This window comes from Hyla sarda, chromosome 1 (assembly GCF_029499605.1).
Source record: "Hyla sarda isolate aHylSar1 chromosome 1, aHylSar1.hap1, whole genome shotgun sequence".
NCBI classification, from domain to species: domain Eukaryota; kingdom Metazoa; phylum Chordata; class Amphibia; order Anura; family Hylidae; genus Hyla; species Hyla sarda.
This window is the reverse complement of record NC_079189.1, coordinates 316,296,602-316,319,350: the sequence shown is the minus strand read 5'-3', so window position 1 is coordinate 316,319,350 and position 22,749 is coordinate 316,296,602. Positions and strand designations below refer to the sequence as shown.

The 22,749-nt window shown below is 44.2% G+C and overlaps 1 protein-coding gene across 1 annotated transcript in view; it reads left to right on the top strand.

Annotated features, from left to right (window-relative positions):
* Positions 1 to 2,491: 2,491 nt before the first annotated feature.
* The window catches only part of LOC130306430 (uncharacterized), a 36,046-nt gene continuing 15,788 nt past the window's right edge, over positions 2,492 to 22,749 (top strand). The window contains exon 1 of the mRNA XM_056552098.1: positions 2,492 to 2,638. Within this exon, the coding sequence (XP_056408073.1) occupies positions 2,588 to 2,638 (51 nt within the window). The 5' untranslated portion in view covers positions 2,492 to 2,587. The remainder of the gene's footprint in view (positions 2,639 to 22,749) is intronic.

Here is a 22,749-nt window from a genome sequence, read left to right as displayed (position 1 = left end):
CTGAATTTAGCACAGAGACAGAAGAAAAGGTAGTATATGGTACGCTATTTGCTTGTATTTAGGCCCTTTGCAATGATAAGGCCATTGTTAAGCGTATTTGTACTCAGGAAAACCTTTTTTTTTATTTAATACACCGGCAGGTGTATAACGTGTGGTATAACACTGAATTTAGCACAGAGACAGAAAAAAAAGGTAGTATATGGTAAGCTATTTGCTTGTATGTAGGCCCTTTGCAATGATAAGGCCACTGTTAAGCGTATTTTTACTCAGGAAAAACGTTTTTTTCTTTAATACACCGGCAGGTGTATAACGTGTGGTATAACACTGAATTTAGCACAGAGACAGAAGAAAAGGTAGTATATGGTACGCTATTTGCTTGTATGTAGGCCCTTTGCAATGATAAGGCCACTGTTAAGCGTATTTGTACTCAGGAAAAAAAAAAAATTCTTTAATACACCGGCAGGTGTATAACGTGTGGTATAACACTGAATTTAGCACAGAGACAGAAAAAAAGGTGGTATATGTACGCTATTTGCTTGTATGTAGGCCCTTTGCAATGATAAGGCCACTGTTAAGCGTATTTTTACTCAGGAAAAACGTTTTTTTCTTTAATACACCGGCAGGTGTATAACGTGTGGTATAACACTGAATTTAGCACACAGACAGAAGAAAAGGTAGTATATGGTACGCTATTTGCTTGTATGTAGGCCCTTTGCAATGATAAGGCCACTGTTAAGCGTATTTTTACACAGGAAACCCTTTTTCTTTAATACACCGGCAGGTGTATAACGTGTGGTATAACACTGAATTTAGCACAGAGACAGAAAAAAAGCTGGTATCTGGTACGCTATTTGCTTGTATGTAGGCCCTTTGCAATGATAATGTCACTGAAAAAGCGTATTTGTACTCAGGAAACCCTTTTTTTTCTTTAATACACCGGCAGGTGTATAACGTGTGGTATAACACTGAATTTAGCACAGACACAGAAAAAAAGGTAGTATATGGTAAGCTATTTGCTTGTATGTAGGCCCTTTGCAATGATACCACTGAAAAAGCGTATTTGTACTCAGGAAAAACTTTTTTTTCTTTAACCCCTTAAGGACGCAGGACGTAAATGTACGTCCTGGTGCGGTGGTACTTAACGCACCAGGACGTACATTTACGTCCTGTGCATAACCGCGGGCATCGGAGCGATGCCCGTGTCATGCGCGGCTGATCCCGGCTGCTGATCGCAGCCAGGGACCCGCCGGCAATGGCCGACGCCCGCGATCTCGCGGGCGTCCGCCATTAACCCCTCAGGTGCCGGGATCAATCATTCGGGGTGCGGGGATCCGATCATTCAGAACGCCGCACGGAGGTCCCCTCACCTTCCTCCGCCCGGCTCCCGGCGTCTCCTGCTCTGGTCTGAGATCGAGCAGACCAGAGCAGAAGATCGCCGATAACAATGATCTGTTCTATGTCCTATACATAGAACAGATCAGTATTAGCAATCATGGTATTGATATGAATAGTCCCCTATGGGGACTATTCAAGTGTAAAAAAAAAAGTGAAAAATCCCCTCCCCCAATAAAAAAGGAAAACGTCCGTTTTTTCCTATTTTACCCCCAAAAAGTGTAAAAAATTCATTTTATAGACATATTTGGTATCGCCGCGTGCGTAAATGTCCGAACTATTAAAATAAAATGTTAATGATCCCGTACGGTGAACGGCGTGAACGGAAAAAAAAAGTCCAAAATTGCAACTTTTTTAATACATTTTATTTAAAAAAAATTTATAAAAAATGTATTAAAAGTTTTTTATATGCAAATGTGGTATCAAAAAAAAGTACAGATCATGGCGCAAAAAATGAGCCCCCATACTGCCGCTTATACGGAAAAATAAAAAGTTAGAGGTCATCAAAATAAAGGGATTATAAACGTACTAATTTGGTTAAAAAGTTAGTGATTTTTTTTAAGCACAACAATAATATAAAAGTATATAATAATGGGTATCATTTTAATCGTATTGACCCTCAGAATAAAGAACACATGTCATTTTTACCATAAATTGTACGGCGTGAAAACGAAACCTTCCAAAATTTGCAAAATTGCGTTTTTCGTTTTAATTTCCCCACAAAAATAGTGTGTTTTGGTTGCGCCATACATTTTATGATATAATGAGTTATGTCATTACAAAGGACAACTGGTCGCGCAAAAAACAAGCCCTCATACTAGTCTGTGGATGAAAATATAAGAGTTATGATTTTTGGAAGGCGAGGAGGAAAAAATGAAAACGTAAAAATTTAATTGTCTGAGTCCTTAAGGCCAAAATGGGCTGAGTCCTTAAGGGGTTAATACACCGGCAGGTGTATAATGTGTGGTATAACACTGAATTTAGCACAGAGACAGTAAAAAAGGTAGTCAAGTTCGATTCGCTCATCTCTAATCTCATTCATAGGACTGTAAGTCCTGGGAGCAGCCAGTGTGGGCTGTACGAGGGGAGGAGGATCCATTGCACACCAGAGGGGTGGGCCCCTGAATGACCCTGAACTAGGAAACACTAGCTAAGTAGTCTGTGTGTGAGAGGTAACAGGAGCACATATATCAGCATGAGGCTTCTCTCCAGCCTATGGAAGATTAGCAGAATCCCCCTGCTGACTGTGAGTAATAGACAGACCCTACTACGACTACAGCTGCTGCACAGCGCCCTTATAATGCAGGCTCCCACCATCTCACGTGACTCTGTTCTGCACTGTGTTTCCAGTGTCTTACAGTTACCATCTATGAAATGTTCATGTAGACACCATAGTTTTCTAGTCCAGGACATGTATGTATTGGGTTAAATCACTAATGCAGAAGCTTTCTGTGGAGGGAGAATTTTTGCTGAACTGTAGGTAAATAGGTTCAGTACAGTTAGGCTGTGTTCACACGTGCAGGTTTTTAATTGCAAGGACTGCATTCAAAGCCAGAAACAGATCCTACAGGAAAGGCTGAGACTTCACCTCCTTTCAGATGCATTTTTGGCTTTGTCTTCATTATCAGGGCTATCCAGGACTAGAAGAAACATAGCTGCTTTCTCCCAGAAACCGTGCCACCTCTGTTTCTGTGTGGTATTGCACATTGTTCCATTGAAGTGAATGGAGATGAATTGTTATATCACACACAACCTGAGGACATAAGTGGCGCTATTTTGGGAAAAAAGCAGTTTTTTTTCTATTCCAGCCTAAAAGCAGTAGACGACAGCAGTGACTGTTGTGAAGTTGAGGTGAGTGTGTGTTTTGTTTTTAATCATAATTAGGGGTCCTACCTACAAGGGGTTAACTACCTATATAGAGTGGTCCTACATACAGGGGGAAAACTACAGGGGGGGGGTTCCCACATACAGGGGGCAACCTACTTATTGGGGGGTTAGTTTATATAGGGGATCCTACCTACAGGGGCATCCAATATACAGGGGGGAAACTATCTTCAGGGGGGGCTCCTGCATACTGCAAACCTTGTAAAACCGTTTTGAGTAGCAACATCATCAATACCATCCAACATCACACGCCTCACCAAAGAAAAGCAGTTGCAGCCGTCACATTTAGGGTAGGGTCACGCGTAACAGATCTGTAGCGTATTTTACACTGCAGACCCAACGATAACTCCACCTTATAGTGTGTATCCAGCTGTTTTCCCCCATGTCCGTCTTGAAGCAGCAATCCGCCACTAAGAGTAGCCACACAGACCTGCAAGTCGCCACGCATGCGCAGCGTACTCACAGACATCGCGGAGTGGTCACAATGTCTGAGTACACTGCGCATGTGCGCTGTGACTTACACGTCCCTGTGTGGCTGCTCGCAGCGGCGGATTTCTGCTGCAAGAAGGACACGAGGAAAACAGCTGGAGGCACACTATAGGGTGGGGTTATCGGTGGATCCGCAGCATAAAATTTTGCTGCGGATCAATTACTTGTGACCTACCCTGTTGGGGAGTTGATTAAATGCTTGACCAAATATAGCAGTCTAATTTTTAAGTTTATAATTTTTATGCCTCACAAATTATCGTGTAAATATTCCAATGGCACTAGGCAGAAAAACTGTTCCCAACCCCTGCCCTAGGGAAACTAGAATGTGTGTGTGTATATATATATATATATATATATATATATATATATATATATATTTAAAAAAAATCCCCCCCCCTTTCCTTAATAATAAAAACTCAAATCATCCCCCCTTTTCTCATTCATAAAATAAGAAAATATAAACAAAAAAAAGTTATACACATATTTGGTATCACATAAATGTTATTTATACTGCATGGTTGAGCACAAAAAATATAAACAAATGGAAAAATTGCTGATTTTTTTTCTAAATCTTTTTTTTTGTCGCATCATTTTCCAGAAACACTTGATATACAATTATCAAAAAGTCCAAGCTACCCCAAAATAGTAAGAATAAAACCTTCACATCACACGGCAAAAAATATGGTGATTCAAAGAATTTTTTTAATGGTGCCATACCATAAACCTCGTACAGGTGTCTTGTGCCATGTGTAGTGGGACTTCATCGGTCTGATGATAGCCGACAGATTCTCAGGATCACCATACATGTTGCTGTCAGTAGTGACCATGGTATCTATGCCCTAGGGCTGCCGCTTTAGTACTCCAATTCATTTTATACTGACAGGCATATTACCCTGCAGTACACAGAGTAGTATGGGGCTGGGGTGGTCATATATGCATACAGTACTCTGTTTTAATAAATTCATCCTTTTTTATTGGAGGGGCACATGGAGAGCTCAGAAAATTTAAAGGTTTCAGAAACTATGTATTGTGTGCAAAGGGAATCACCTAATGATAAGGCTGTGTTCACATGGTGTGGTTTTTCCATGTTTAGTTTTTCCCATGATTTTGGCAAATTTCTTCAAAAATTGCTACTGTAAATCTTACCATGTGAATTCAGGTAGAGAAAACAGACCTGGTCGCACATCTACATTTTGTATTTTGATCTACTTGCTTCTCAGCATAAATTTAAAAACTAACAGGTTGTTAGTATACATTTAGATCAAAAGGTACAAGCCCACTCGCCACGTCAAGGCCACCTATTAAGAGTGGGTCCCTAACGTCCCTAGCATAAAATGGCGTAGCACTGGGCGGCGACCACCACAGCCGCAACACCAGTGCCCACAGGGGGAACGACCCACTGGCAGAGCGGCCCCAATGCCACTCAAACCAGTCCCAGGGCCGCACCTCCCCACAGACATGGTGCCGCGGCAGCAATGGACGCCGCACAGCACCGCCACAGCAGAATCTCCTTGCAGAGTTCCAGTTCAGCAAATACAACAGAAACGTAAGTGCACTCACCGCAGGGTACTAGTCACTGCATTCCCGGGTCCCGGTGGCAGGTAGCTGGATCTCGGTGCTGGATCTCGGTCCCGGTGGCAGGTAGCTTGGACGCATGATGAGAGCGCTCAGAGGCAACGCCGGCAGTTACGCACAAGAGTGCGTGCTTCTTCCGGTCTCGTGCGTAACTGCCAGCGTTGCCTCTGAGAGCTCTCATCATGCGTCCACGCTGAGATCCAGCTACCTGCAACCCGGACCCGGGAATGCAGTGACTAGTACCCTGCGGTGAGTGTACTTACTTTTCTGTTGTATTTTCTTGCTGCTACTACACCTTGAGTATATGCACCCTGAAGGTGTCACCACATCTATTGACTACTGATCTTAATTAGGTGATTTAACCGTCTAGTGTGCCCTCCAGTTCCCGTTAACGCTGCGGGAAATCCGTTACAGATTCATCTATGAGCAGACACGCAGGGATCTTAAATTGGGCATATCAGTAGTAGGTGTACCAGTGTCTGTGTGTAAATGTTATATTTTGGGCAGAAATCCCATATGATGGAATAATGCAATTAATGTAAAAACAAAAACAAAAAACCTATTATATTTAGACCCACACTTGGACATGCTTTATATACAAGGTTCTATTGAACTCCTTGGGCCATGTTCACACATTGGAATGCACTACGTGATGACCATGCCCTAAAGGTGTTAATGGAATATTAATCTTCCATGTGGAAAATCTGTTTAAGGAAATCTGGGCGATTGGCCAGGGTTTTAAGGGGTACTCTGGTGGGAAAATGTTTTTTTCAAATCAACTGGTGCCAGAAAGTTAAGCAGATTTGTAAATTACTTCTATTTAAATATCTAAACCCTTCCAGGACTTATCAGCTGCTGTATACTACAGAGAAATTTGTGAAGTTCTTTCCAGTCTGACAACAGTGCTCTCTGCTGACACTTCTGTCCGTATCAGGAACTGTCCAGAGCAGGAAAAGTTTGCTATGGGGATTTGCTTCTATTCTGGACAGTTCCTGACATGGACAGAGGTGTCAGAAGAGAGCACTGTTGTCAGACTGGAAAGAACTTCTCTGTAGTATACAGCAGCTTATAAGTACTGGAAGGGTTATGATTTTTAAATAGAGGTAATTTACAAATCTGTTTAACTTTCTGGCACCAGTTTATTTGAAAACATTTTGTTTTCCACTTTTTTCCACCGGAGTTCCCCTTTTTAAAGCGTACCTGTCAGATCCAACAACATTTTTTTTAAATATATTACTCATTGTAATATACCATACCATGTACAGTTAATTTGTGTCTAGCACCTTTATATATATTTTTTTATTACACCTTTATTGTTACTCGCTTGCTTGAACTCCTCTCAGAGGGAAGGGGCGTGGCCTCACTGTGCAGGTCTCTGCCCCCTCCGTCACTATGCTGTCTGCTCACATCTCCACTAGCATTAGCATTACTTCAACTCCCAGTATGTCCTTAATGTCTGGGCATGCTGAGAGTTGTAGTTTTTTTGTAATGCTAGGGCAGATGTGTGCAGGCAGATGGTTACATCTCCCCTAGCATTAGCAAAACTACAATTTCCAGCTTGCCTACACTGTCAGGGCATGCTAGGAGTTGTAGTATTGCTAACCCTAGGGGACATGTGAGCGGCAGGTGGTCAGAGATGTGAGCGGTGTTGGGGCAGGCAGCTATGGGAGGGAGAGATGTGAGCAGTGGCCAGCGGCTATGGGAGGGAGAGATGTGAGCAGTGGCCAGCGGCTATGGGAGGGAGAGATGTGAGCAGTGGCCAGCGGCTATGGGAGGGAGAGATGTGAGCAGTGGCCAGCGGCTATGGGAGGGAGAGATGTGAGAAGTGGCCAGCGGCTATGGGAGGGAGAGATGTGAGCAGTGGCCAGCGGCTATGGGAGGGAGAGATGTGAGCAGTGGCCAGCGGCTATGGGAGGGAGAGATGTGAGCAGTGGCCAGCGGCTATGGGAGGGAGAGATGTGAGCAGTGGCCAGCGGCTATGGGAGGGAGAGATGTGAGCAGTGGCCAGCGGCTATGGGAGGGAGAGATGTGAGCAGTGGCCAGCGGCTATGGGAGGGAGAGATGTGAGCAGTGGCCAGCGGCTATGGGAGGGAGAGATGTGAGCAGTGGCCAGCGGCTATGGGAGGGAGAGATGTGAGCAGTGGCCAGCGGCTATGGGAGGGAGAGATGTGAGCAGTGGCCAGCGGCTATGGGAGGGAGAGATGTGAGCAGTGGCCAGCGGCTATGGGAGGGAGAGATGTGAGCAGTGGCCAGCGGCTATGGGAGGGAGAGATGTGAGCAGTGGCCAGCGGCTATGGGAGGGAGAGATGTGAGCAGTGGCCAGCGGCTATGGGAGGGAGAGATGTGAGCAGTGGCCAGCGGCTATGGGAGGGAGAGATGTGAGCAGTGGCCAGCGGCTATGGGAGGGAGAGATGTGAGCAGTGGCCAGCGGCTATGGGAGGGAGAGATGTGAGCAGTGGCCAGCGGCTATGGGAGGGAGAGATGTGAGCAGTGGCCAGCGGCTATGGGAGGGAGAGATGTGAGCAGTGGCCAGCGGCTATGGGAGGGAGAGATGTGAGCAGTGGCCAGCGGCTATGGGAGGGAGAGATGTGAGCAGTGGCCAGCGGCTATGGGAGGGAGAGATGTGAGCAGTGGCCAGCGGCTATGGGAGGGAGAGATGTGAGCAGTGGCCAGCGGCTATGGGAGGGAGAGATGTGAGCAGTGGCCAGCGGCTATGGGAGGGAGAGATGTGAGCAGTGGCCAGCGGCTATGGGAGGGAGAGATGTGAGCAGTGGCCAGCGGCTATGGGAGGGAGAGATGTGAGCAGTGGCCAGCGGCTATGGGAGGGAGAGATGTGAGCAGTGGCCAGCGGCTATGGGAGGGAGAGATGTGAGCAGTGGCCAGCGGCTATGGGAGGGAGAGATGTGAGCAGTGGCCAGCGGCTATGGGAGGGAGAGATGTGAGCAGTGGCCAGCGGCTATGGGAGGGAGAGATGTGAGCAGTGGCCAGCGGCTATGGGAGGGAGAGATGTGAGCAGTGGCCAGCGGCTATGGGAGGGAGAGATGTGAGCAGTGGCCAGCGGCTATGGGAGGGAGAGATGTGAGCAGTGGCCAGCGGCTATGGGAGGGAGAGATGTGAGCGGTGTAGAGAGGGCTGATGCATCGGTGATCTCGGGAGCTGCACCAGCCGACATCAGCTGTATTCCCTCGTGTACTCCAAGCACTCACAGAATGAGTGATGCTAGGAGTGCTCTGATGTCTGCTCAAGTATGGCAATGCTATTTACTTACCCTGTGCTCTCTCCTGGCGGCCACGCGCTCACGCAGGAGCAGTGAGCAAGCGCAGCAGCACTGGACCTGCTGTCAATTAAACCTGGGTCCATGACGTAGGCGATGACCGCTGGACACAGCTGAACTGATAGGTGTCCAAGCAGGGAGGGAGACCCCTAGTGGCCAGTTTTTTGACTGGCTTTTTCAGCATGAAATCCTCAAAATTTTATGATGAAAGCAATTTAAAAACATATTATTTTACAACATATGAAAATAATTTGTATCTGACAGTGCCCATTTAAGGCACTGTTGTGTAGGTTTTAAAGTATACCTGTCGTCAACAAAAACTTTTTTAAATGAGGACAAGCGGGGCTCTGTGCACTGGGGACAAGCGGGGCTCTGTGCACTGGGGACAAGCGGGGCTCTGTGCACTGGGGACAAGCGGGGCTCTGTGCACTGGGGACAAGCGGGGCTCTGTGCACTGGGGACAAGCGGGGCTCTGTGCACTGGGGACAAGTGGGGCTCTGTGCCTGCTGATCACCAGTGCTAGATATCTGTAGTGCAGACCAAGATTAACTCTGCAGGGATTGCTAGGTAGCTGTATTTCCTTTATAATTGGGGCTTGTATGTCATCCCCAGGTAAAGGAGAAATGAGCAATATTAAATAATGTTTTAAGTGTGACAATTCCCCCCTCCTCCCAAAGGTCTTACAAAAAAGGAAAAAGCAAAAAACATTTTATAAAAAAACAAATGGGCAACATCATGCTTCTGGCCAGCTCCTATATAATCCCCTAAATAGAAATGACTGTAATAGATGACAGTGTTAGGGTATGTCATTAAAGAAAATAATTTTTAAAAAATAAATAAAAATTCCCTGATATAATTTATATATGCTTTATATACAAGGTTCCATTGAACTCCTTAGGCCATGTTCACACATTGGAATGCACTACATGTGACCATGCCCTAAACATGTTAATGGAATATTAATCTTCCATGTGAAAAATCAGTTTAAGGAAACCTGGGCGATTGGCCAGGGTTTAAAAGGTACCTGTCAGATCCAACAAATTATTATAATTTTTTTTATATTTTACTCAGTACCTAATCCTGACCATGTACATCTAATTCTTGTGTGTCTAACACCTTAATTTTTTTATTACATTGTTAGGTAGCTACATTTTTTTTTTTCTCACCCCAAGGAGAGAGATCTTTCAGTTAAACAGATGTTCAGCCAACAGCCATCTAATGTCTATTGCAAGATTAATAGTGGTAATTTATACAGGAGGGTGTAGAAAAGAGAAGACAGAGATAGCGCTCCAATAGTGCCGCTTACCTTTTTAACAGGGTAGATGTGTGTCAAAGAAAAGTAAAAAAAAAAGCCACTCATATTTGCCAGTTGTGCTAATTGCAGGCACAGCACTGGGAATCGCTTTGTGTGGGTTGCGGCAGGGTCCGGGAGCCGCAGATCATCTGTACAGCTGACAGCGGTCAGGATAGCAGCTGGAGGCAGCTTACAGGTATCCCTGGCAGTGGGTGGTTCCAAGTCCGACTTGCAGTTCGGCGCTTCACCGGGGCGTAGAAAGCAGTTCTCGCAGACAGTATGCTGTAATAACCTTTTATTCACCGAAGCATAAATTATACATAGGTAATAGCAGTTACAGATAGCTGGGTGCTCAGGACAATGTGTTTCGAGAGAGGATTCCTCTCTTTGTCAGGTCTCCTATCTTATTATGAAGTGTAGGTATTTATACAGTGGAGAGAAACTGGATACAGAGCTAGGAGAGATTTACATTTGTAGGGGAGGCTTCATTATGAGTTCAGTGGCATCATTTAGACCTTGGGGTTGGAGCGTCCCAAGGCAGTAAGTCCAGTACAGTTTTTTTTCAGAGCTGTAAACCTGTCATTTCTGTGTGCTGGGATGTGGTCTACGGGGCATATGGTGATGGGATTGGTTACGTCAGGATGTTTGTCATAGCAGTGTCTTGATAGACTATGAAAGAGGAATTTCCGTTTAATGTTGTTTCGTTGCTGGTTGAGTCAGAGGTGCAGTTCTTGGGTGGTTCTTCCAATGTATTGTTGGTTGCAGATGCAGGTGATTAGGTAGATGACAGCTTGATTTGCAGTTTGATTTGTTTTGTTAGAGAAGGTTTTTTTGGTTGTGGTTTATGGTGGTACTGCATAGGCATCTTTTTGTTCCACATCTAGATGCTCCTTTTGTTTTTTTGCTTGTGGTTGTGTTTTGACCGTTTGTATGGCGTCTTAGCCTGCTTGTAGCTAGTATGTTTTTTAATGTTGGTGCTCGTCTGAAAGTGATGCCTGGTTTGTTGGGGAGGGCTTGTTTTAGTATTGGGTCGGTTTGGAGTGTGTGCCAGTGTTTTTAAAGGACAGAAAGGATTTAGTTGTGGGAGGAATTGTAGGTAGTGATGAAATTGAGTTTTATAGTTTTTTGTCTTTTTTCAGAGTTTTCAGAATTTTCATTTTTGTTTTTGGGGATTCAAATTAAAGCTGGGCGGTATACCGGTTCATACCGAATACCGACATTTTTGTGCTGCGCGATATGAATTTTAACCCATACCGCAATACCGGTTGGGCCCCTCCCCCTCGGGAATGAATGAATGAGCCCAGCGCTGCGCTGTCCCCACATCGGGGAACTAATCATATGTGGCCTGCAAGCGCTGTTCTGCCCCCCTCCCCCCCCAATTAATTATCAGCCCAGCTCTGTCCCCATCGGGGTAAATACTGATATGTCACCCGCATGCGCTGCCCTCCTCATCCTCATGTTTGTTGTGGCCGCCGGCACTGACACTCTATACCAGTGGTCTTCAACCTGCTGACCTCCAGATGTTGCAAAACTACAACTCTCAGCATGCATGCTGGGAGTTGTAGTTTTGCAACATCTGGAGGTCGGCAGGTGGAAGACCACTGCTCTATATTGTGTGGTATCCCTATGCCCGGGCTGCAAAAAATAGAGAAAATAAACTTTAACTCCCGTTGGTCCGGTACCGGCCTCATCTGCTTCCTAGTGAATGGAACGTCGGAGAGCCCTCAGCCTATCACCGGCCACAGCGATGTTCCGCCTCGGCTGCTGATAGGCTGAGCCCACTGTTACATGACAGTGGGCTCAGCCTATCAGCGGCCGAGGCGGAACATCACTGCGGCAGTTGATAGGCTGACGGCTGTCCGACGTTCCCGTCCCTAGCGCAAGGCCAACGTCGGAACATGCGTGAGTTTTTGTTTACCTTGTGTCTGTGCCGGCGGCGGCAACAAACAGCACGAGGAGGGCAGCGGGTGACGTGAGTATTTACCCCGATGGGGGCAGCGCTGGGCTGATAATTCATTTTTGTTGGGGGGGGGGGGCAGAATAGCACAGCGCTGGGCTGATAATTTTTGTTGGGGGGGGGCAGAATAGCGCAGCGCTGGGCTGATAATTAATTTGGGGGGGAGGAAATACCGTTATATACCGTGGAACTGCTGAAAGTTACAAAAATACAGTGATACGCAGATTTGGTCATACCTAGGCCCAGCCCTAATTTAAACAGTCATCTTGTGTCAGTGATTTTGTTTTGTTGTAGGCTTCATTTAAAATGCTTTTGGGATAGCCTTTGGCTAGGAATCTGTTTTGGAGGGTTTTTGCTTGGGTGCGGAAGGTGTTGTCGGATGTGCAATTTTTTCAGATGTGTTTGTACTGACTAAAGGGTACATTTGTTTTCCATTTTTTATAGTGTCCACTGTTAAATGACCGGTAGCTATTTAAATCAACTTTTTTTTGAATGGGTGGCGGTAACGATGTTGTTGTTTTCGTGATAGATTTCGAGGTCCAGAAAATCGATTTTATTGTTGGATGTGTTGGAGGGGAGTGTGATTCCCCAGTTGTTATTGTTGATGGTTGTGATGAATTCGTTGATTAGGTGTGGTGGTCCATTCCAAAGTAGAAACAGATCATCTATGTACCGGCGGTAAAGTGAAACATGTTGTTGAAACAGCGGTTGTGAGGTGATGTATGTTTTTTCGAATGTGCCCAATACCAGATTTGCGTACAACGGTGTCACCCGTGTGCCCGTCATATGTGAAATAGTTGTGGTTGAGTATTATTTTTAGGCAGTCTAGTAGAAATTGTCTTTATTTTGGTGGGATCATCTTCCAAGGTGAGTTTGATGCATTTTAGGCCTATGTCATGCTTTATATTTGAAAATAAAACTGTGACATCCATGGTGATGTATGTGAGGTTTTCTTGCGATTGTATGGATGGAGTAATTTGATTAAGCCATCTGAGCTTTTGAGATACCTAGGGAGGGTTTGGACATAGTCTTGCAGCATGAGGTCCAGATAGTGAGAGATTTGAGATGTATGGCTGTTAATTCCAGAGATGATCGGTCTGCCGGGGGGGGGGGGTTTCCTGGTTTTTGTGGATTTTGGGTAGACGATAGTAGAAGGATGTTGCCGGATTTTCGATGTATAGGAATTTCTTTTCATTTTTGTTGATGATGTTTTCTGTAGATGCATGGTCCAGTAGGTTTTTTATTATTAAAACATGTTGTTGAAACAGCATTTGTGAGGTGATGTATGTTTTTTTGAATGTGCCCATTACCAGATTTGCGTACGACTGTGCCACCTGTGTGTCCATAGCGGTTCCCAGTGTCTGATAGTAGGTGGCAGCGTCGTATGTGAAGTAGTTGTGGTTGAGTATTATTTCTAGGCAGTCCAGTAGAAATTGTCTTTGGTATGGGGGGGGGGGGGGGCTCTTCTTCCAAGGTGCGTTTGATGCAGTTTAGGCCTATGTCATGCTTTATATTTGAATATAAAGCTGTGACGTCCATGGTGATTAATGTGAGGTTTTCTTGCCATTGTATAGACAGAGTAATTTGATTAAGACAAACCAACATACACAAAAGAACCCACCATCAATACCACTACCAACATCCACACATCAAACCAAAATAATCCACCACCTCCTATGAAAAATCACCACTTTCCTTCTTTCAAAACCATCCTCCATCCTTACAAAACCCAAACCTACATCAAGACAAATAACTGTCGACCCCATATATCATCACCCAACCATTTTCCAAAAAGATCTCCCACCATCACTAGGAATTGGTACCCTCACAATATCAGCCCCTCCCCCAGAACTCAGATTACTACCGACCACCACACCACCATCCATCCGCCAAATAAATCCACCACGCCTGTCCGGAGAAACCAAAATCAAGCTCTAACTACAAAACAACAGTCCAACTCTCATCCACAACACTATTGAAGTTCTCAAAAAACACATTCAAAAATCACTTGCCACAAACCACAACCCTCGTTCTCCCACACTATCTCAACTATCGACCATCTCGATCTATGATGATGCCGCAATCCACAATGAACACAACACATCTGAAGCCCTGATCACACTAACTCCCTTGAAAAGCCCTACCATCAATCCAAATAAAACTTAGATCCTTATCACCATTGACAACTCCAACAAAGGAAACCACAAGTTTGTGCCCTTCCTGAAACCCTGTACCACAACCTCTACCAACCCACAAACACCAGAGCCTTTTTTAGGGATAAGCCAGAAACCAACCACGAAGAAGAAAATAGAACAGTTTTTTTTCTACCAATCACACCCATGAAAAGAAAAAATACAGAAGAGGAAAAAGAGGAGGAAAACTAAATAAAGAAAGAAGAACGGAATGTCACAAGTCAAAATTTTCAACCTATCCACTCACCAACTCAACCCATACAAAATCTCACTTTTAACCCCTTAAGGACCCGGCCATTTTTTGAACATCTGACCACTGTCACTTCAAGCATTAATAACTCTGGGATGCTTTTACCTTTCATTCTGATTCCGAGATTGTTTTTTCGTGACATATTCTACTTTATGTTAGTGGTGAAATTTTGTCGATACTTGCATCATTTCTTGGTGAAAAATTCCAAAATTTTATGAAAAAATTGAAAATTTTGCATTTTTTTTTTACTTTGAAGCTCTCTGCTTATAAGGAAAATGGATATTCCAAATAAATTATACATTGATTCACATATACAATATGTCTACTTTATGTTTGCATCATAACGTTTACATGTTTTTACTTTTGGAAGACATCAGAGGGCTTCAAAGTTCAACAGCAATTTTAACATTTTTCAAAAAATTTTCTAAATCGGAATTTTTCAGGGACCAGTTCAGTTTTGAAGTGGATTTGAAGGGCCTTCATATTAGAAATACCCCACAAATGACCCCATTATAAAAATTGCACCCCTCAAAGTATTCAAAATGGCATTCAGTAAGTGTGTTAACCCTTTAGGTGTTTCACAGGAATAGCAGCAAAGTGAAGGAGAAAATTCAAAATCTTCATTTTTTTACACTCGCATGTTCTTGTAGACCCAGTTTTTGAATTTTTACAAGTGGTAATAAGAAAAAAAGCCCCCAAAATTTGTAACCCAATTTCTCTTGAGTAAGGAAATACCTCATATGTGTATGTCAAGTGTTCGGCGGGCGCAGTAGAGGGCACAGAAGGGAAGGAGCGACAATGGGATTTTGGAGAGTGAATTTTTCTGAAATGTTTTTTGGGGGGCATGTCACATTTAGTAAGCCCCTATGGTGCCAGAACAGCAGAAAACGCCACATGGCATACCATTTTGGAAACTACACCCCTCAAGGCACGTAACAAGGGGTCCAGTTAGCCTTAACACCCCACAGGTGTTTGACAACTTTTCGTTAAAATCGGATGTGTAAATGGAAAAAAAAAATTCACACTAAAGTGCAGTTTTTCCCCCAAATTTACCATTTTTACAAAGGGTAATGGGAGAAACTGCCCCCCCAAATTTGTAACCCCATCTCTTTTGAGTATGGAAATACCCCATGTTAGGACATAAAATGCTTTGCGGCGAACTACAATGCTCAGAAGAGAAGGAGTCACATTTGGCTTTTTGAAAGCAACTTTTGCTGAAATGGTTTTTTGGGGGCATGTCGCATTTAGGAAGCCCCTGTGGTGCCAGAACAGCAAAAAATACCCACATGGCATATAATTTTGGAAACTACACCCCTCAATAAACGTAACAAGGGGTCCGCTGAGCCTTAACACCCCACAGGTGTTTGACGACTTTTCGTTAAAGTTGGATGTGTAAATGAAAATGATTTTTTTTTTTTTTTTTACTAAAATGCAGTTTTTCCCCTAAATTTTACATTTTTACAAGGGGTAATAGGAGAAAATGACCCCCAAAATTTGTAACCCCATTTCTTCTGAGTATGGAAATACCCCATGTTAGGACGTAAAATGCTCTGCTGGCGAACTACAATGCTCAGAAGAGGAGGAGCACCATTGAGCTTTTGGAAAGAGAATTTGTTTGGAATGGTAGTCAGGGGCCATGTGCGTTTACAAAGCCCCCCCGTGGTGCCAGAACAGTGGACCTCCCCACATGTGACCCCATTTTGGAAACTACACCCCTCCCAGAATTTAATAAGGGGTGCAGTGAGTACTTACACCCACAGATCTTTAGAACAGTGGGCTGTGCAAATGAAAAATTTAATTTTTCATTTTTACAGACCACTGTTCCAAAAATCTGTCAGACACCTGTGGGGCGTAAATTCACAATGTACCCCTTATTACGTTACGTGAGGGGTGTAGTTTCCAAAATGGGGTCACATGTGTCAGGGGTCCATTGTTCTGGCACTATGGGGGCTTTGTAAACACATGTGGCCTTCAATTCCGGACAAATTTTCTCTACAAAATCCCAATGGCGCTCTTTCTCTTCTGAGCATTGTAGTTCGCCCGCAGAGCACTTTAAATTCACATATGGGGTATGTTCTTACTCAGAAGAGATGGGGTTACAAATTTGGGGGGGCTTTTTTCCTATTTTCCCTTGTGAAAATGAAAAATTTAGGGTAACACCAGCATTTTAGTGAAAAAATATAATTTTTTTCATTTTCCCATCCAACTTTAATGAAAATTCGTCAAACACCTGTGGGGTGTTCAGGCTCACTATACTCCTTGTCATGTTCCGTGAGGGGTGTAGTTTCCAAAATGGGGTCACATGTGGGTATTTTTTTTTTTTTTGCGTTTGTCAGAACTGCTGTAAAATCAGTCACCCCTGTGCAAATCACCAATTTAGGCCTCAAATTTACATGAGCCTTGTTGTGCATCCACAGAGCATTTTACGCCCACATCTGGGGTATTTCCGTACTCAGGAGAAATTGCATTACAAATTTTGGGGGTCTTTTTTTCCTTTTACCGCTTGTGGAAATAAAAAGTATGGGGCAACACCAGCATGTTAGTGTAAAAATGTTTATTTTTTTACACTAACAGGCTGGTGTAGCCCCCAACTTTTCCTTTTCACAAGCGGTAAAAGGAAAAAAAGACCCCCAAAATTTGTAGTGCAATTTCTCCCGAGTACGGCGATACCCCATATATGGCCCTAAACTGTTTCCTTGAAATACGACAGGGCTCCGAAGTGAGAGAGCGCCATGCGCATTTGAGGACTAAATTAGGGGTTGCATAGGGGTGGACATAGGGGTATTCTACACCAGTGATTCCCAAACAGGGTGCCTCCAGCTGTTGCTAAACTCCCAGCATGCCTGGACAGTCAGTGGCTGTCCAGAAATACTGGTAGTTGTTGTTTTGCAACAGCTGGAGGCTCCGTTTTGGAAACCCTGCCGTACAAGATGTTTTTCATTTTTATTGGGGGGGACAGTGTAAGGGGGTGTATATGTAGTGTTTTACCCTTTATTATGTGGTACTGTAGTGTTTTTAGGGTACATTCGCACTGGCGTGTTACGGTGAGTTTCCTGCTAGGAGTTTGCGCTGCGGCAAAAAATTTGCCGCAGCCCAAACTTGAAGCAGGAAATTTACTGTAAACCTGTTCGTGTGAATGTACCCTGTACATTCACGTGGGGGGGGGGGGGGCAAACCTCCAGCTGTTTCAAAACTACAACTCCCAGCATGTACTGACAGATCGTGCATGCTGGGAGTTGTACTTTTGCAACAGCTGGAGGCACACTGGTTGGAAAACCTTCAGTTAGGTTCTGTTACCTAACTCAGTATTTTCCAACCAGTGTGCCTCCAGCTGTTGCAAAACTACAACTCCCAGCATGTACTAATCACCGAAGGGCATGCTGGGAGATGTAGTTATGCAACAGCTGGAGGTACCCAACTACAACTCCCAGCATGCCGAGACAGCTGTTTGCTTTCTGGGCATGCTGGGATTTGCAGTTTTGCAACATCTGGAGAGCTACAGTTTTTATACCATTGCACAGTAATCTCCAAACTGTGGACCTCCAGATGTTGCAAAACTACAACTCCCAGCATGCCCAGACAACAAACAGCTATGTGGGCATGCTAGGAGTTGTAGTTTTGCAAGATCTGGAGAGATATAGTTTAGAGACCACTGTATAGTGGTCTCAAACTGCAGCCCTCCAGCTGTTGCAAAACTACATATTCCAGCATGCCCAAAAAGCTGTCTGGGCATGCTGGGAGTTGTAGTTTTGCAACATCTGGAGGGCTACAGTTTAGAGACCACAGTCTCAGACTGTAGCCCTCCAGATCAACTTACCGGCTTCCGTAGGATCCCGGGAGCCGTCCTCTTCTGACGCACGTCACGCCGCCCGCCGATCACCATCGCCGCAGCCTCCGGATCGGTAAGTGGACATCGGCGCCCGATCCCCTTCGGTTCCCCGTTCTGCCCCGCCTATTGTGGGTGGGCAGGACGGGGAAAACGAAAGTTAACCCCCCGCCCCCGGTCTGCTATTGGTCGTCGCCTCTGACGATCAATAGCAGACCAATAGCAGGGATAGGAGGGGTGGCACCTCTGCCACCTCACTCCTATGCCTACAGAGGGATCGTGGGTGTCTTAGACAACCGTGATCCCCCTTATATTCCGGGTCACCATAGACCCGTATGACCCGGAATCGGCGCAAATCACAAGTGTGAATTCACTTGCGATTTGCGCCGATCACCGACGGGGGGGGGGTCTGATGACCCCCCTGGGCATTTGCGCGGGGTGCCTGCTGGTTGATATCAGCAGTCACTCTGGCCCGATCCCCGCCCGGCACGTGGCGGGGACAGAAATTCCCACAGGCGTATGGATACGCCCTGGGTCCTTAAGTACCAGGACGTCAAGGCGTATCCATACGCCCTAGGTAGACATTTTCCTTTTGCCTAGCCAAACAACTGCTAACCCGACACCTCAGGAAACTGAACAACCAGCGGGCAAACACCCCGAGATAAAAAATAAATCCTCTTTCTACCCCACTCATAGCCAAGGCTACCTCATCAAAACATTCCACGACCTAGTAGCCCACGATCTAAAACATATACCTACTACCACCAAAAACCACGGAAATGGATCACTAACAAAATCTGAAAAACAAGCCCTTAAAGACAACAGAGAAATAGTCATCTGACCCGCCGACAAAGGGGGAGGGCTTGTCATACAAAACTATTAAGATTACCACAATGAAGCCCTGAAAATCCTCCAAAATGAAGACTACTACAGAATACTCAACTACAATCCATACCCCAAACTACAAGAAATAATAAAAAAAACTACTGGACCATGCATCTACAGAAAACATCATCAACAAAAATGAAAAGAAATTCCTATACATCGAAAATCCGGCAACATCCTTCTACTATTGTCTACCCAAAATCCACAAAAACCAGGAAACCCCCCCCCCCCCCCCCTCCCCGGCAGACCGATCATCTCTGGAATTAACAGCCATACATCTCAAATCTCTCACTATCTGGACCTCATGCTGCAAGACTATGTCCAAACCCTCCCTAGGTATCTCAAAAGCTCAGATGGCTTAATCAAATTACTCCATCCATACAATGGCAAGAAAACCTCACATACATCACCATGGATGTCACAGTTTTATTTTCAAATATAAAGCATGACATAGGCCTAAAATGCATCAAACTCACCTTGGAAGATGATCCCACCAAAACAAAGACAATTTCTACTAGACTGCCTAAAAATAATACTCAACCACAACTATTTCACATATGACGGGCACACGGGTGACACCGTTGTACGCAAATCTGGTATTGGGCACATTCGGAAAAACATACATCACCTCACAACCGCTGTTTCAACAACATGTTTCACTTTACCGCTGGTACATAGATGATCTGTTTCTACTTTGGAATGGACCACCACACCTAATCAACAAATTCATCACAACCATCAACAATAACAAGTGGGGAATCACACTCGCCTCCAACGCATAAAACAATAAAATCGATATTCTGGACCTCCAAATCTATCACGAAAATAACAACATTGTTATCGCCATCCATTTAAAAAAAGTCAATCTTAATAGCTACCTGTCATTTAACAGTGGACACTATAAAAAAATGGAAAACAAACATACCCTTTAGTCAGTACAAACACATCTGAAAAAATTCCACATCGGACGACACCTTCCGCACCCAAGCAAAAGCCCTCCAAAACAGATTCCTAGCCAAAGGCTATCCCAAAAGCATTTTAAATGAAGCTTACAACAAAACAAAATCACTGACACAAGACGACTGTTTAACCCCTTAACGACGACGGACGTAAATGTACATACTGGTTTGGCGGGACTTCCCGCACCAGGACGTACATTTACGTCCTGTGTATGACTGCGAGCATCAGAACGGTGCTCGCGTCATACACGGCAGATCCGCCATTAACCCCTCAGATGCCGTGATCAATCGGCGATCCGATCATCCAGCATGCCGGCCGGAGGTCCCCTCACCTTGCTCCGGCCGTCTCGAAGATGACCGATAATACTGATCAGTGCTGTGTCCTATACATAGCACTGAACAGTATTAGCAATCAAAGGATTGCTATAGATAGTGCCCTATGGGGACATAAAAAGTGTAAAATAAAAGTTGAAAAATGTAAAAATAAAAAGTAAAAAAAAGTGAAAAATCCCCTCCCCCAATAAAAATTAAAATTGTCCGTTTTTCCCATTTTACCCCCAAAAAGTGTAATTTTTTTTTAACAAACATATTTGGTATCGCCGCGTGCGTAAATGTCCGTACTATCAAAGTATAATGTTAATTATCACGTACGGTGAATGGCGTAAACTTGAAAAATAAAAAAAAGTCCAAAAATGCTGCTTTTTTTGTCACATTTAAAAAAATGAATAAAAAATTATCTAAAAGTTTTATATATGCAAATATGGTATCGATAAAAAGTACAGATGATGGCAGAAAAAGTGAGCCCTCATACCGCCCTATATATGGAAAAAGTTATAGGTTGTCCAAATAGGGCGATTTTAAATTACTGATTTTGTACAAAAAGTTTTAGATTTTTTTTTAAGCAGTACAAAAATATAAAAGTATCTAGCCATAGGTATCATTTTAATCGTATTGACCCACAGAATAAGGAACACATGTCATTTTACCGTAAAGTGTATAGTGTAAAAACAAAACCCTCCAAAATGTGCAAAATTGTATTTTTCATTTAAATTTCCTCCCTAAAAAAAAAATTGGGGGGTTTGCCGTACATTTTATGGTAAAAAAAAAAAAAGGGTTTCATTACAAAGTACAATTGGTCACGCTAAAAACAAACCTGTATTTGGGTCTGTAGATGGAAATATAAAGGAGTTATGGATTTTAGAAGGCGAGGATGAAAAAACGAAAACACAAAAATAAAATTAGCCTGGTCCTTAAGGTTAAAATGGGCTTGGTCTTTAAGGGGTTAAATCCCCCAAACAAAAATGAAAATTCTGAAAACTCAGACAAAAATAAAAAATAAAATTCAATTTCATCACTACCTACAATTCCTCCCACAACTCAATCCGTTCTGTCCTTCAAAAACACTGGCACATACTCCAAACCAACCCTAAACTAAAACAAGCCCTCCCCAACAAACCAGGCATCACTTTCAGGCTAGCACCTACATTAAAAAACATACTAGCTCCCAGCAGGCTAAGACTCCATACAAAAGGTCAAAACACAAGCAAAAAAACTAAAGGAGCATCTAGATATGGAACAAAAAGATGCCTATGCTGTACCACCATAAACCACAACCAAAAAACCTTCTCTAACAAAACAACCAAAGAAACTTTCAATATCAAATTTCCCCTAAACTTCAAATCAAGCTTTGTCATCTACCTAATCACATGCATCTGCAACCAACAATACATTGGCAGAACCACCCAAGAACTGCACCTCCGACTCAACCAGTAACGAAACAACATTAAATAGAAATTCCTCTTTCATAGTCTATCAAGACTGCTTTGAAAAACATCCTGACGTAACCAATCTCATCACCATATGCCCCATAGACCACATCCCAGCACACAGAAACAACACGTTTACAGCTCTGAAAAAAACACGAGATGTACTGGATTTACCGCCTTGGGATGCTCCAACCCCAAGGTCTTAATGATGCCACTGAACTCATAATGTAGCCTCCCCTACATGTGTAAGGCTAGGTTCACTCTACGGAATTTCCACCTGCCATTCCGCTTTGAAATTGCAGGAAGAAATTCCGCTTACTAAAATGTATAGTATAGTGAATGGGTTTCCGTTCACAAATTCACACTTCGGAATTTGTGAAGCGGAATTTGTGAACGGAAAATCTGCTTGAAAATTTCTGCCTGAAGAATGGCGTTGCTCATTCTTCAGGCGGAAATGCTCATGTAACTCATTGCAGTCTATTGGAGACTGCAGTGTCCACACGGTCCTAACGCTGAATGATTCAGTCAGCGCTGGCCGCACTCTGGATCTCCGGGCGGAAATGTCCCCCCTCCCCACACACAATTAATAACAAAAAAGATTTATTAAAAATCACTCCATCAAAACCATCAATCTACATCAGGGGACCTCAAAATACGTCCCGTGGGCCACATGCAGCCCGCCGAGGACATTTATCCGGCCTGCCTGGATGTTTTCGGGACACAGGGATGTGCTGTTGGCGGCCCCGCGTTTACTTTAAAAACGCAATGACCACTGGGATGTAGTGCACGCAGGGACGTCACTGACCTCCCGTGCATGCGCCCATAGAAACGGAGCGCGGAGCAGCGAGCAGGACGTGTGCTGGCCAGCTTGGTAAGTGTTACCAGTGGCACGTCAGCTTCGGTGCTCCGACCACCGCTCCTCAGGTCCCGGGACCTACTGCTATGGCCGGACCGTAGGAGTGGTGGTCGGAGCACTGAAGTGGGGCAGTACACAGGCATAAAGCCT